Source organism: Myotis myotis, unplaced genomic scaffold (genome assembly GCF_014108235.1).
Source record: "Myotis myotis isolate mMyoMyo1 unplaced genomic scaffold, mMyoMyo1.p scaffold_m19_p_3, whole genome shotgun sequence".
Lineage (NCBI taxonomy): Eukaryota > Metazoa > Chordata > Mammalia > Chiroptera > Vespertilionidae > Myotis > Myotis myotis.
The window spans coordinates 38,313,302-38,328,132 of NW_023416335.1; the positions used below are offsets into that span (position 1 = coordinate 38,313,302).

Below are 14,831 nucleotides of genomic sequence, written 5' to 3' on the forward strand. Positions count from 1 at the left end.
TTTTTTAAAAATATTTTTAATGTGTTTTTTTAATTGATTTTTTTAGAGAGACAGGAAGGGAGAGGGAGAAAAAGATAGAAACATCAATGAGAGAGAAACATCATCACTCAACTGTCTCCTGTACGCCTACTGGGAATCGAACCTGTGACCTCTTGCTGCATGGGCCGATGCTCAACCACTGAGCCATACTGGCTGGGCTCCATTTTTTTCTTTTTAAGTAGCATCTCTAAAGTACTTTCTAAAACTGAGAAGTTCTCTGCTTTGGCTTGGTTTTCGCGTCTCCGTTGTCATTGGTGCTTTGCTGTGAGCCCTCTGTGTCTCTGGCTCACAGACAGGCTCTCTGTGCTTGGTTCTCGCGTGGCCTGCCTGCTCTCCACTGTGTCCTCGCCTCACTAACGCTCCCGGTCTCTCTGCAGTGTAACAAGTCTAACTTTTGCTTCTATCCCATTTCACTCATGTTGCAGGAACCAGGAAGGGTTGGGACCCATAGTTCATGATCGAAAGTCTCAGACATTGCCTGTTTCCCATAACAGAACAGGAATGATGCATGCCAGATTGCAGCAGCTGGGCAGCCTGGATAACTCTCTCACTTTTAACCACAGTAAGTCCCATGACATACCATCGTAACAGCCAGCCATCTCATGTGACAGCTCAGAGGGGAGAGCCCCAGGCCACACCACACACCACATCACCAACCTGACTTTTCTTCCAGCTCAGAGCAAGTAGGATGAAGAGCTCAAGGCGCAGTTCCCTTCCTCGGAGGAGAATGACACAATGTGGACCACGGTCAACTACGACACCAGACCTAAAAGAGATAGCCCCTTGGCCCCAACCTCTCTGGTTGTGTTTTTAAAACAACATTTGGCAGGTTCAATAGCCAAACATTCTATGATATTTTTAATTTAATATTCGGATTCATTGCCTGTCACCAATTTATCATTGATCTCCCCCTTCGCCCCCAACCCCCGCAATGTCTGAGAACATCTGGGACAGATGTTGTTCGCCCTGATCCCACGCATGTAATTGATCAGCGTCCACATTCTGACATTCCAGCTTAGAATGTATGTTTAACTGCTGTGAAACCATAAAGCCGGTGAATCAATTTGTGAGGGTGTGGAAAAGCCAATAACAAAGTGACTTTTTCTGTGTTTTCAGTGTGAGAAAGATATCAAGTGTGCTTGGAATTTCTGTAGACAATGGTAAGATTTAATCAGGTTGAAGTCTGCTTTCCAAAGGCTGCTTCACTTGCAAATCGAGACCTTTTGTTCATCTTGCCTTCCTAACTTTGGTGCTTTCTAACTGCACAGTAGAGACTCTGCCAAAATGTGGGCCCCTATTTTTTACTTTCTTCCGTCACCAGAGGGGATGTGCTGTTCCTAAAATTTAAGTGTTTCATCTTCTTAAGGGTTTCTCAAAGCAGAAAACCTAAAAGATATCAACCATGCAGCACTTTGAAAACTAACGTGATCATTTATGATAAATACCATTTCCGTTAGTGGTGTGTTCTCTGAATTGTTCCATCTTTTCTTCAAGCATGACATAGCTAGTTATTGTTCTATCTGGACCATGTTTGTGCTCATTTTAAGTAACGTCTTTAATACATGGTTATTAATATCTCCTCATCATTTCTAATCATAGGAGCTCCATTCACTGTGACTTCCATACCTCTTTCTTAATGTAGGCCAGGAGTAAAGACAACATTCCCATCACATCACATTGATAATACAGCTGACCCTAGAACAACATGGGAGCCAGGAGCACAATCACCCTCACCGTCAAAAATCCTCATATAACTTTTGATTCCGCCCAAATTAACTACTAATAGCCTATTAGTAGTTAAATGGGTTGACTGGGAGCCTTATCGGTAACACAAACAGTTCATTAACACGTATTTTATATAGCATATGCTGTATTCTTACAATAAGTTATCTAGAGAAAATAATGTTATTAAGAGAATCGTAAGAAAGAGAAAATGCATTTACAGTGCTTATTGGGGAAAAAAAAATCTTCCTATAAGTGGATCCATGCAGGTCAAACCCGTATTGTTCCAGGAACAGCTGTAGGTGAAAGTAAGAAAGCTGAGCAATCAAAATACAGCAGCTTCCCATTCTTCCTCCCCTGACCACATTAAATGTAATGGGCATTGTCTCTCTTTATAAAAGTCTAGGCTTAATTTAAGTCGGGATTGTGTCTGCCACATACTGCATTGGTAGCTTGCAAACGCTAGTTCTGCGTTCTGACCTGTCGAGAGTGCATTAGTGACACGGCTACAGCTGCCGTCCTTGACGGTCCAACATCGTGCCTGTTCGGGCTTCCCTAGCTCTGCAGACAAGGGATTGGAACGAACAAAACACGGAGTTTTGTTATGTTCGGTTTTCATTTCCTAGTTAACAAACAGAAATTAAAGTTCCACTAAGCTGCAGGACCTGCTCCACTGCCTTAGCCCCGACCATTTATAACACAGGGACTGCCTCCCTGTCAGCTGACATAAATATTTAACCGTTAACACATGTCTTAAAAAGAATCATAAGCAGACGAAGGCCCCACCTCCAGAGATAATCATTTAGGAAACGCAGAAAACAAACAAAAATAAGAGATCAACAGGCGAATAACTAATCCGCTAAGATGTGCAGCAGCCCCTCCCACTATGAATGGACTTTCTGGTGGTGGCTTGAACCCAGAGACAGCTGGCTGGGTTCTGCTGCCAAAAAACACATTGTTAACACAGTTGATCTCTGTTCTGTCCTCCTGCTGCCCACAGAGAGCCTGGCCTTCTTGCCTTTCTTCTTCTTCACCCTGGAGTTCTTTCTTTAGTCCGTTTTCAGTGACATTAATCCTCAATCAGTTTCTTCTTCTGCCTTCCCAATACACAGCGTGTAGCGATTCTTTTACCTTTTGCCTGTGTTCCTACAATTCCTGCTCATTCCCAAGTGGATGTCTCATAGTCCTTGCATCTTCCCCTGGGTCTCAGTCTTCATTATAGCTCTAATCCTGGTTATATGTATTTGGGTGGCTTTCGCCCTTCCCTTTTTAGCTTTTTGAGATTCAAATGATTAAGTCGGCCAAAAACCAAAGAGAAGGGAGTATGTACCATATGTATGCATGTGTATGTGTGTGATCATGTATATGTATATGCACACACATGATTGTTTACATCTATACCTAGACATTTTATGGGAAATTTATAGCCATATATGTCTCTTAAAAAATAATCTTATTTAACAGTGAATACAGTACTTTCTGTTGGGCCAATCAATATGAAGTATATATAATATGTGAGATATTTTCTAGGATGCCAGAGTATAAAATGAATTTATTTTAGAGAAGAATTAAAACAGGAAGAGTCCCCTCTACACTTGTATTTATTATTTTCTCTTCTGTCCTGCTAGGAAAGGTTTTGTCAGCCCTCAGCATGACCAGCAGGGAGCAGCAGAGGACTGTAGAAACTAATCCAATGGGGCCAAGTTATACCTTCCCATCACCCATCACTAGAACATAAGAAAAGACATCATAGGCACTACACATGTCACTCTAGCCGGGACTTAACTTTACTCTCAGATTCTAAGAGAATATAATGAAAATGGAAAATCCCCTGATGGACAATACTTTTAACTTTTAAAAACATTCAAAGGATAGAGGCTTGTTTTTTGGGTCATTGCCCAGGTACATGAAAGGTAAATGTTTACAACATTAAGACATTGACTGGTTTACTGTAAAGTGCACTCATTGTGTGTCAGTAGAAGAGATTTGTGCCAAGTAACAAGTTGAGAGTGATGGCTATATGTAGAATACTTTATATAAACCAGGTAATGAGGGAGAAACGACGTGAAACATGTTTGCAAATAAGAGATACATTTGCAGAAATAATAGAAAATAAACTTTGTATTTATTTTGATGTTCCACAGTATTCGAGGAATATATTAAATTAACTTGCATGCTAATTCATATTCCCCACTGGGGTGGGAAAGAGCAGCCAAGCGGTAGGAATGCTTGAAGAAAACCTGTATTTCCTGTAATTCAGCGTAAGAGTTTAAGATCGCTGGATTTAGTTGCAGAGTTTAGATTTCAGGTCAACATGGGAAAGCATTTTCTACCTGAAATGCCCATTAGCCAGTGTGGGCAGGTGTGAAAACAGAGACAGGGTGAGCACCTGATCATATGGGAACTCATCTTACCCCAAAATTCTTTGATATTTATGAATTGAGAATAGGGAAATGAATACATGATCATTAAATTTCTTTCTTACACAGAGTATTGAAGTAATATGAAAAATGCAGAGAATGCATATTCTCTGAAGTAAAATTAGTATTTTTCAAAAGTCTAAGCATGGACAATATATATTTAAAAATAGGTGAAATGGGCTGGATACTTTAAATGTCTATACTCGAGATAGCAAATAAAATACTATAAAGTCACATTTCCTGGGTTCTGAGATGTTACTTTGATTTGGAAATGTAATTTTGCACATTTGCCAGCATTTTCAAAATTAGGTAAATTCTGTGTGGACTCTTCAAGTGTGTAGGCCACCTCATCTATAATCATCACCTGGATACCCTTAGCCAGTGTTATCTGGAAAGAGAAAGGACACCAATAAATTCAATTAAACATTTAAATTAAAAAATGATGACTTTTACAAAAGATTTGTAACTTCCCAATGCATTTTGGAGAATACATCCATTTGGCAAAGTGCCATTTACCTTTAGTGTGATTGCTATTTATCTGTAGGATTTAATATTATATCTACCTCAAAAAAAAAAAAAAAAAAGAAAGAAAGAAAGAAAGAAAGAAAAAAAACAATTCCATGCAGAGAAAGAATGAAAATAATCACCAAAGCAAGCTTCTTGTTATAGATTAACCCAGACTCTGTAAAACTTTATGTGGGGTAAATGGCAGCCCTCAGTAAAGGGCCCTTCTGGGCTGTGATAGTTTTGGTTGGTCTAATAAAAAGTGTAATTTTTTGCTCCTTCTTGCCCCAGTTTGTGATCATTCTGTTTTCCTCTTTCATTGTCTCTGAATCTTTCCAAACAAACCTCACTGAATGAGGGCATGCCTTGGCTTACGGAGGCAGTACAATACATATTAGTCCCCAAAATAGCCATCTTCCTTGTCTCTGGGAGATTCCTTACCGAAAATGCAGAAATAAAAAGAAGCAGAACTAGCATGGTGCCAGGTGTGTTACATGGGGTCCCTAAGGGCACATGGACTGTGCCGCAGTGTGAAAACAATGCAGTCCACAAACACAGGACTCCACCTTTGAAAAGCCAAGCAGATTCGGATGAAAGCACACAGTAGTATTCTTATCATGTTTTGAAAAGCAACCGGTAGCTTTGAAAAGCTTTTTTTTTTTTTGTACCTTTTAAAAATTATCCTGTAGCTGACATTTATGAAAGTCAGAATAACATCATGCTAGTTACCTTATTTTACCCTCATAATGTGTAGTATGATACAGTGACCTCCATAAGGAATTTGCAGTGTAGTTTCTGTTTCTCCCCCACTTCTGGCCTCAAGAGAATTCTATAAGTTTTCTGTACTTCATTTTCCTGATCCATGTACAAAATGTCCTCCTCTCTGGAGTATTAAGAAAATTACCTACACAGTAAGTGTTGATTTGTTTTTGCTCCTTGGAGAAAGACATTACATGATGTTTTATTATATTGCCATCTTTCCTTGTAATCTAGATCAATACTGTAACATCTTTGCATCTCTATATTTTCTGCTAATGCATACCATTCATAATTTAATATCTCAAATTGTATGTCGACCTCCATTTTTATTGGTACTAAATTGATTTTACAGCCACATAAGAAGATATCAGTTTGTACTTAAATTATGATTCTTCAAGTTCTTTCCTTTTCTTAAACATTTCTTTCAGACACACTGGCTTTTGTGCTTTTCATTAAAGCAAGTAGAATACTATTAGCAGTACAGTCAACTCTTGATTATGAAGCATGGTTCTAGCTGATAACACAGCTCTTTACATGATTGACTTAACGCTTACATAGCATTCACTCTGTGCCAGGCACTGTCTTCAGAGCTTCACAAATATTAACGAATTTAATACTCACCACAGCCTCTGAGATACATACTGTTATTATCCCCATTCTACAGATGAGGATAAAGAGGTCAAATGACTTGCCCAAGGTCACACAGCTAGCAGGTGGCCAAGCTGGACTCAGGGACCAGCAGCCCGGCTCATCTTCTTACCCCCCGTGCTGTGCGCTGCCTGTGTCTGTGTGGGAAGCTTTGGACATCTGCACCTCCCTCACCACTCTCGCCGTCCTTCAGCTCAGCCAAGTGGCTAGATTGATGGAGTCCGGTCCGGGGGCCTTCCTGGCTCCACTGTTTACTAACTGTGTGACTTAAGACAAGTTGTTTAGCCTTTCCGGTCTTCCATTTTCCTTATCTGCAAAGGGGGTTTAATAATGTACATATTTCACAGGGCTGTCGAAGGATTAAATGAAGTAATACATGTAAAGTTCATAGAATTATGGCTGCCATATAGCAAGCACACAATAGATGCTTGCTGCTATTACTTCCCTTCTGGAGTTGAAAAGGACTTATAATTGAATGCAAACAGTATTAACTACCAGCCCCCCCCACACCCCCAAAAAAGTAAGCCTTCTATAAATAATCAAAAGTTGACTGACTGCACCATCCCGCCAGCCGCGCTGCTCTGCGCAGCCCCCGCAGTGACCTTGTGCTGTAATTCACGCAGGCTACGGCCATTCGGACGCAGACGTGCTTCACCAGTCGTTACTTGAAGCCAACATCGCCACTGAGGTGTGCCTCACGACTCTGGACACTCTCTCTCTGTTTACACTGGCGTTTAAGGTTGGTATTGAACGGCTGTTCGTGGTCAGAACGCCACCTTTTACATTCGTGTGCTGCTGCAGCTGGGCCAGCGAGGCCTTCTGTGTTGTCTTTTTACTTCACTGTTGTTGCCCCTGCAAGGAAACCGTTCATCCTTCAATGCCCTGAATGAAATTGCTCCCCAGTTAATGACGTGAGTTCCCCGAACTATAATACAGCTTACCTGGTCAGGGCGTGCCACAGGTGTGTGAGCGGTGGAAACAGCGCCGTGTACCTGGGAAACAGGCTTTTGCTGTGCCCTCCAGGGTGATAAACGTGAGCACGTACCAGGCATCTCTGCCTCTCCCCTCCTTAAACCAGTCTCAGTGTGGTAGCGGTTGAAACGAGTTATTTATCCATAAAGAAGCATGAGAGTACAAACGCATTCACCTTCTTAAATTTAAAAAAATCTGTTACTCAATTAAATAGTAGGAGCATTTCAGGGATAGAAAAGGTTGTTTTGGTCTGATGTTTGGGTTTTGGGAAATAATATTCAGGCAGATGAAGAGGGTCTCTTCAGGCATTCTCTTGTTTTTAGGAACCAAATGCTTCCCATTCTTGCTAAATGATGGCTTCCATTTCCAGCACAGAAAGGAGAAACTGCATGAATATTAATATGCTGTGAATCTCGAAACAGTTTATTTGCAAGGGTGTTTGGAAGACAGAACCTAAATCACTCTCTGCTTTGCTTATCTCCACTTCTCATAAAAGCTCGTTTCTTTCTTAGAGTAAAAATATTTGTTTAGCCTTTCCGGTCCTCCATTTCCTTATCTGCAAAGGGGGTTTAATAATGTACATATTTCATAGGGCTGTAGAAGGATTAAATGAAGTAATACATGTAAAGATCCTAACAGAATAAGTGTCTTTTCACAGGGAGCCTCCGTTCCTGTGGGCCTTAGTGAATGTTCCAGACTCTTTATGTTTAGTGTCTATGACTTTCTAATTAATGAGAGAGAGGCAGAAATTGATTAGAAAATTAAGGAAGGCAGCTGCTGGTGGTGGGGGCGGGGTTGGGGGGGGGGGGGTGTTCCTAGGATAAAAGGTCCTTTTTCCCCTTAAGTGAGGGCTTATTTATATCTTGTGTAAGTGGGCTTTAATTCCACTCTCACAAGCGACTTTTGAGATCAGAACCTAAGAAGACTAAATCCTGAAAACGGGAAGCAGCACCTTGACCGGAGAGAGTGAAGGGAAAATAATTCAACTCCGGAGGGAGCAACTTAGAGACGGGAACAATTCGGACAGCAGGAACGGGGTCTCAGCAATGTTTGTGAACCATTTCCTCTGGATCCCTCAGCGCAAAGAGCGCTGAGAAAATAAAAGCTCACATCCAGATTCGCCCAGACCTTACTCCACCCATAATTAGGAAGGACTGTGGTTCCTGGGAAAGTGGTGCTCGCAGACAACAAACCATGTAAGCAGTTCCCCGAACGCTGGAAGCAGCCTTTTTATTTTTGGTTGCTGAACAGTTGCTCATGGCTGAGAATTACATAATATTCAGTTAATTAAAACACGCTTCCTGCTCATTAGATTGCTTCTTCTTCTCATGATGGAATTCAATACTGTGCTTTGGTGTTGCATAATATAAAGATCATTGTGATTTCCAGGTGTCCTACCAGCTGTGGGTGCATCTGTGAATCACTAAAAAAAACACACAAAACAAACATCCCTTACATTTTTTCCAACAATAAGATGTGGTAACAGTTTGCTGGGAAGTTTTATAATTCCTCTTTTTATAGAAAAAAATAAACTCTCCGAAACATAAATTTATTAACAGGCTTATTTATAATAAGACAAGAGGATTCTGTGCTTTCTTAGAGGATTCATGGCAGAGTTAAAGTTGTCTTCCTTAGTACCTGGAAAACTGAACCTTTGAGCCTCAAAATGGTGTGAGACCTCCTGGGTGCCTGGTGCGCCTCACTGATGCAGCCGTCCTTGTGTGTTTTAGAACCAGCTCCTGGCTGACCATGGACATAATCCTCTCATGAAAAAAGTTTTTGACGTCTACCTGTGCTTTCTTCAAAAACATCAGTCTGAAACGGCTTTGAAAAACGTCTTCACTGCCTTGAGGTCGTTAATTTATAAGGTAAGCTGTTTCACTGGGGAGGTCATCATCGACTGTCCTGCGTTTTCCTCTTGCACCCGGAGGGGCGGGGCACACTGACCGTGACTTGGCTGCTTGCTCTCTCGTGCTCCACCTAGTTTCCCTCGACGTTCTACGAAGGGAGGGCTGACATGTGTGCCGCTCTGTGCTACGAGATCCTGAAGTTCTGCAACTCCAAGCTGAGCTCCATCAGAAACGAGGCCTCCCAGCTGCTCTACTTCCTGATGAGGAACAACTTTGACTACACTGGGAAGAAGTCCTTTGTCCGGACGCATTTGCAAGTGAGTATAGTTTAGCTTTCCCATACAAGCGTACTCTGAAGTTCTGTTCCGGCAGGGAAACTGTGTGTCACGTGTGCTGAATTACCTCTGCGTCAGTACTGTGAGGTCAGCCTGGAGGCGGTATATTCAAAGTCACATTGACAGGTGTGGTTTATTTCATCCTGCACATTGTAAGATTTAGGCCCAGGATGTGTTTCTATTAGTGAATTAATATTTACATGTTGAATCAACGTGAGACTGACCTAAATTCCATTGAATGGAGATTTATTAGAATCCCTGTGAGGATGCCTCATGGTAACCATCTTAGGTAAGACACAAAACGTCCAAAGTTGTTCCTGTCTGTCTTCCAGCTACTAATATACTCCTGTCTCTCAAGTATTAAAATGTCTCAAGTTCTCTGCTCTGGGAACCATGCCAGATACTGAAAAGTCATGCGTATTTTTGTTAGAGACTCTTTTTCTGCAAACATATAGAGGAATGCCCTCTTCATCCCTGTATTTATTCTTTTATTTAAACAAGTATTTATTGTTTGCAAACTACACACAAGGATCCATGGACAAAACAGAACCCCCGCTTGGCCCCCACGGAGTATGCGTCCCGCTGGATCCCCAACACCCTCGGAGTGCAGTGTGCCCTGGGCTATAATAGAGGCATGTTAGTGCCCCAAGGAGGGGCATCTGGCTGGAGACCCGGGGCGAGGAGGGGAAGAAGCTCCCAGAGGGTGTGAAGGAGGAACGCTGCTTAGCAACCCAGGGGAAAGGACCCATCCAGGGAACTGGAGAAGGTCCTCAGTGAAGTGAGAATGTGGGTGAGAACAAGTTGAGGAGGCATCATTGCCTATTTGGAGGGGTTGCCCAGACCCCAGTGCTGAGAGTGGATTGGGGGAGTCAAGACCTTATCTGGGGAGACCGTGGGGAAACCACAGTCCGATATAGGCCAGAGAGGCTGGTGTTCTGGACCAGTCGTGGTGAGGTGAGAAGGAAGAGGAGGTAGAGGTGACAGCACTTTGTGATTGGCTGCGCTTGGGTGCGGTGAAGGAAAAGGAGGGACTGAGGATGGCATCCATGCATTTTAGCTTGAGTAACTGGGTAAAGCCAGTGCTATTCACTGACCCCCGAAAAAGAAAGATTTCCCTATTGCATAGCTAATATGTATACCTTTTAACAAAAAATGCAAAGGACAGTCCACTTATTGAAAGTTCATACCAAAAACCAAGGCATAGTATTTATCTAAGGTCTCTCTTTTTATTAGAGAAAGTGATAGGTAACCGTCCAAATGGTATGGGCTTATCTGATTCTCTCTTTTTTTAAAAATTACCTTTATTTTTTAAAGTATTACAGACGTCCCCCTTTTTATTTTCCCCATGGACTCCCTCCACCACACATCCACCATCCCCAGACCTTCACCACACTATTGTCTGTGTCCATGGGGTAGGCATGTATGCATATAAATTCCCCAGTTAACCTCTCCAAACCACTCCCCTGCCCCTGCCCTCTCATGCCTCTACACCAGTGGTTCTCAACCTTCTGGCCCTTTAAATACAGTTCCTCATGTTGTGACCCAACCATAAAATTATTTTCGTTGCTACTTCATAACTGTCATGTTGCTACTGTTATGAGTCATAATGTAAATATCTGATATACAGGATGGTCTTAGGTGACCCCTGTGAAAGGGTCGTTCAACCGCCAAAGGGGTCGCGACCCACAGGTTGAGAACCACTGCTCTACACTCTCTTATTACCATTTTTCTGTGCAAATAAAATACTTAATGATAGCATAATCCCCTTCTGGAATACTTCTTGAAAACTCACTCAGCCATCATTTCCTACATTGGAGTGATCCCCGCTCGGAACTACCCCTTTGCCCTGACTTCATGCACAACCTACCTGAAGGCAGGAGCTGATCCCAGGTGAGGAGTCACTTGAAGGTGAATTGATTTGCTCACATTTGTGTGTCCCTAAGGTCATTATTTCCGTCAGCCAGCTGATAGCAGATGTTGTGGGGATTGGGGGAACCAGATTCCAGCAGTCCTTGTCTATCATCAACAACTGTGCCAACAGCGACAGGCTCATCAAGGTGGGTGGTCTGGTCCCTTTGTCTTTCTTACCCCCAAGACTCTGCCTCCTCTCTACCATGTACGTGGACAGGCCGAACACAGCTGAAAACCACGTGTCCTTCTCCCACTCCTGTTTCAGCACACCACCTTCTCCTCAGACGTGAAGGACTTGACCAAAAGGATACGCACGGTCCTGATGGCCACGGCCCAGATGAAGGAGCACGAGAACGACCCTGAGATGCTGGTGGACCTCCAGTACAGTCTGGCCAAGTCCTACGCCAGCACCCCAGAGCTCCGGAAGACGTGGCTGGACAGCATGGCCAGGATCCACGTCAAAAACGGGGATCTCTCCGAGGTAGCCCTGCAAGCCTTCCCACTGGCTTTTTTTGAGAAAAGTGTGCCCCATTCACTAAAAAAGCCAATTTTGAGAAAAATTTCCCAGTAATTAAAAGAAGCCAATTAGCCCTAGCCAGTGTGTTCAGTGATTAGAGCATTGGCCCGCACACCTAAGGGTTTCAGGTTTGATTCCCGATCAAGGGCAACCCCGTTGTTCAGTCTCCTTCCAGGTTAGGGTGTCTGGGGGAGGCAACCAATCAATGTGTCTCACATCGATGTTTCTCTCTCACTCCTCCCACCCTCCCTTCCACTCTCTCTAAAAAACTGGAAAGAATATCCACGGGTGAGGATTAACAAAAATAAAATAAAAAAGAAGCCAATTAAAAATATGGGATACTTTAAACAGTGTAGGCTCAGGGTTACTTCATAGTCATGTAAGCATTTTAATAATTTACCAAATTGTAAAGGGATATGTATGTCACAAAAGGGCATTGTTTGAAAGCTCTTAGAAAACATCCATGTTCATGCAGATGCCTACTATTTCAAGTGCACTCAGTGTCTGCATCCAACATCCCCTATAGTTCTAAAATTCCTCTATTTATGAGAAAATTAAATTTTCCTATTATTAAAGTATTGACAGGGCATAGGTTTTACCCCTTTTGAGGTTGTTCATTGCCATCTGTGGCCTTGGTAGATGCTAGAGCGCCCCCTCGTGTCCAGAGCTGCCATGTCTCAGTAAGCAGATAGTGTGGGGAGCAGTTGGGTGTGTGCTCCGGGAAAGTGCCAAATCCTAGATCCAACATTTACTGACTCTGTAACACTGAGCCAGTTTTTAACCCCTGTGTGTCGATAACATCTGTAAAATGGAATAAGGAAAACAGTACGCTATAAGGCATGCTCTTATTCCCATGAAAACTGTGTTTAGGGTTGTGCTAAGGCATGTAGGCATGATCAATGGAATTAACAAAGAAGCATGCTTTTATTTTTAAACTTCTGTAATTGCTTAAATTAGTAAAATTACGTTCCGTATCTGAAAAAAAGTTTGTAACTTTTTTATGGAGTCCATTCTGTTTGACAATTGTTCCACTTCTTTCCAAAGGTAAATTTGTCAACTATTAGGAACATGAGTTGGTGCCTTGGGATCTAACATAAGAACACACAGTCATTAGATTTCTGTCTACGAGCATTTTGACATGCTGTATAAATGGTGATTCTGAGGCATGTGTCTCTTGTTGCAGGCGGCAATGTGCTATGTCCATGTCACAGCCCTGGTGGCAGAATATCTCACACGGAAAGGTGAGGAGTTTCCTGTGTTTTGTGAAATGAACATAAAACTGTACAAACCAGCAAAGATAAGCAGGAGCCGTTGAGAAAGATTTGGAGGTGGGGGTTGTATGGTGTGATAAAACTGTACAAACCAGCAAAGATAAGCAGGAGCTGTTGAGAAAGATTTGGAGGTGGGGGGTTGTGTGGTGTGTGTATGTGTGTGTGAGTGTGTACGTGTGTGTGTGTACGTGTGTACGCTATTCATTGTTTTGTTTGTGGGGGGTGACATTTGCTTGACTTGGTAGGCACAGCAGAAATGCCAACATCAAAAAGACAAGTGGGTGACATCTCTTGCTAATGGCTCCGTCACCCAAAGACTAGTTAATGAGCTTTGCAGTGAAGTGAGGCCAATCTTGAGCTGAAAAGATTTTATTTTCCTCTTAAGATAGTTCCCACTGGAACTATTTATCTATCAAAAGACAGTTGTAACGGGAGCTCATCGGACAGCGTTTTCTGGACCAGGGCCCAGTTGGCTTTATTGTGTGAGGAGGCAGCTTGCTGGCTGGAAACCTTGCCTCCCCGTGGAAGGAAAGGGCAATGAGTGAATGGTGCCCATTTGTGCATTTCATATCTGTTCCCAGATTAGCAGGCCATGAATCCTCTCGTGTGTTCCTTTTGGTTGAACACCAGTTGCTCATTTCCATTGCAAAATCAGTGCAGCCTCCAATGGCGGCGTTTATTTTTGGAGCACGAGGATCTTAGAAAATCTGGCCGTGTGTGCACGTGACAAGCACGGGCAGTTCCAGGTCTGGCTAATGAGGAGAGTGTTTACAGAGTGAGAAATGATAGGAAGTCACAGATGCCTGGCCAGCGAATGTCTATATTTCTGGTGCAGCTGGCTATTTGGAATGAAATTTAAGTGAGTCTTAGGCTTGCCATACATCAGAGCCTGAGAGAGAAATAAATTCAAGAAGAGCTCCATATTCTCTTACTACCAGCACGCTTTCCTTTTGAGACCTATTGTCAGGTAATACATTTCCTCATGTTTAGAAGCAGACATAGTCCGACGGGAGCCAACCCTCTCCCCCCACAGCTACAGCACCTGCCAGAGGAGGCGCCAGGGAGGTGAGCCCGGGGTCGGCCCGGTCCATGGGGCCCCAGCCGTCCCATCCACATGACACTCAGAGGTGTGGGGACTTTCTTTTTCAACTCTGCCTGGACGGCCTTGGCCTTGGCTCTCCTTTCTCCTTCTGTTCCTGCCTCTCCGTTCAGTGGGCAAGGAGAGGAAAGTCCTCTGGCCACCACTGTAGTTGTCCCACTGGAGTTAAATTGTACCTTCCAGTGTACCCTGTCACCTAAAAGTGGGTGGTTGGCTTTTGCAGTTTTGCTTTTTGTACGTTAATGTATCTGAAGCTCCTGGATTAGGGCTTTCATTTGTCTCCATTAAACAAAAGCAGGTCTAGACTAGGATAGGGGCAGAGTCTCATGTGGAAACGATGACCAGTAGGAAAATCTCTGGCTTTAGGTCCTACTCCTTTAAGACTTGATTTCAAAATTCTCTGTGTTCCTCCTGTTCCCAAAATATGGAAGGTCTGAGTTCAAGTTTTGACTTCTGTTTTGGTTTATTGAAAACAATGATCACAAAATAGAGTAAAAGACATTTCAAGTCCTTCATTTGATTATGTTTGCAGAGACCCCAAATGGGTCATTTTTACTATTACCTTATCCCAGCTGCAACCTTATTCCATCCCCCCTTAGAGAGCTGAGTGCCTAGGCCCCTGAAGCACTCATGCTTTCTGTGCTCTTGCTCTCCAGCTGTGGGGGAAAGAGGCCTCTCCTTACCCTAGACAGCCCATGTGGAACCAGCTAAGACAGCCTCTCGGCTCATCACTGTGGCTGCTGAGTTACATCTTGGTTTTATAGACTGCTTCATGCAGGAAGGG

The 14,831-nt window shown here is 43.0% G+C and overlaps 1 protein-coding gene across 27 annotated transcripts in view; it reads left to right on the forward strand.

Annotated features, from left to right (window-relative positions):
• Nucleotides 1-14,831, forward strand: part of DOCK9 (dedicator of cytokinesis 9) — a 262,250-nt gene that overhangs the window by 218,452 nt on the left and 28,967 nt on the right. For 11 of the 27 annotated variants that reach the window (XM_036301868.1, XM_036301865.1, XM_036301867.1 and 8 more), the window contains exons 38-45: nt 465-601; nt 6,716-6,831; nt 8,795-8,932; nt 9,049-9,231; nt 11,193-11,306; nt 11,426-11,641; nt 12,861-12,918; nt 13,939-14,013. In XM_036301868.1, coding sequence (XP_036157761.1) covers nt 465-601; nt 6,716-6,831; nt 8,795-8,932; nt 9,049-9,231; nt 11,193-11,306; nt 11,426-11,641; nt 12,861-12,918; nt 13,939-14,013 — 1,037 coding nt within the window. Of the gene's footprint in view, nt 1-464; nt 602-1,155; nt 1,200-6,715; nt 6,832-8,794; nt 8,933-9,048; nt 9,232-11,192; nt 11,307-11,425; nt 11,642-12,860; nt 12,919-13,938; nt 14,014-14,831 lie in introns of all 27 variants that reach the window. The other 16 variants (XM_036301880.1, XM_036301872.1, XM_036301877.1 and 13 more) reach the window with 6 other exon arrangements.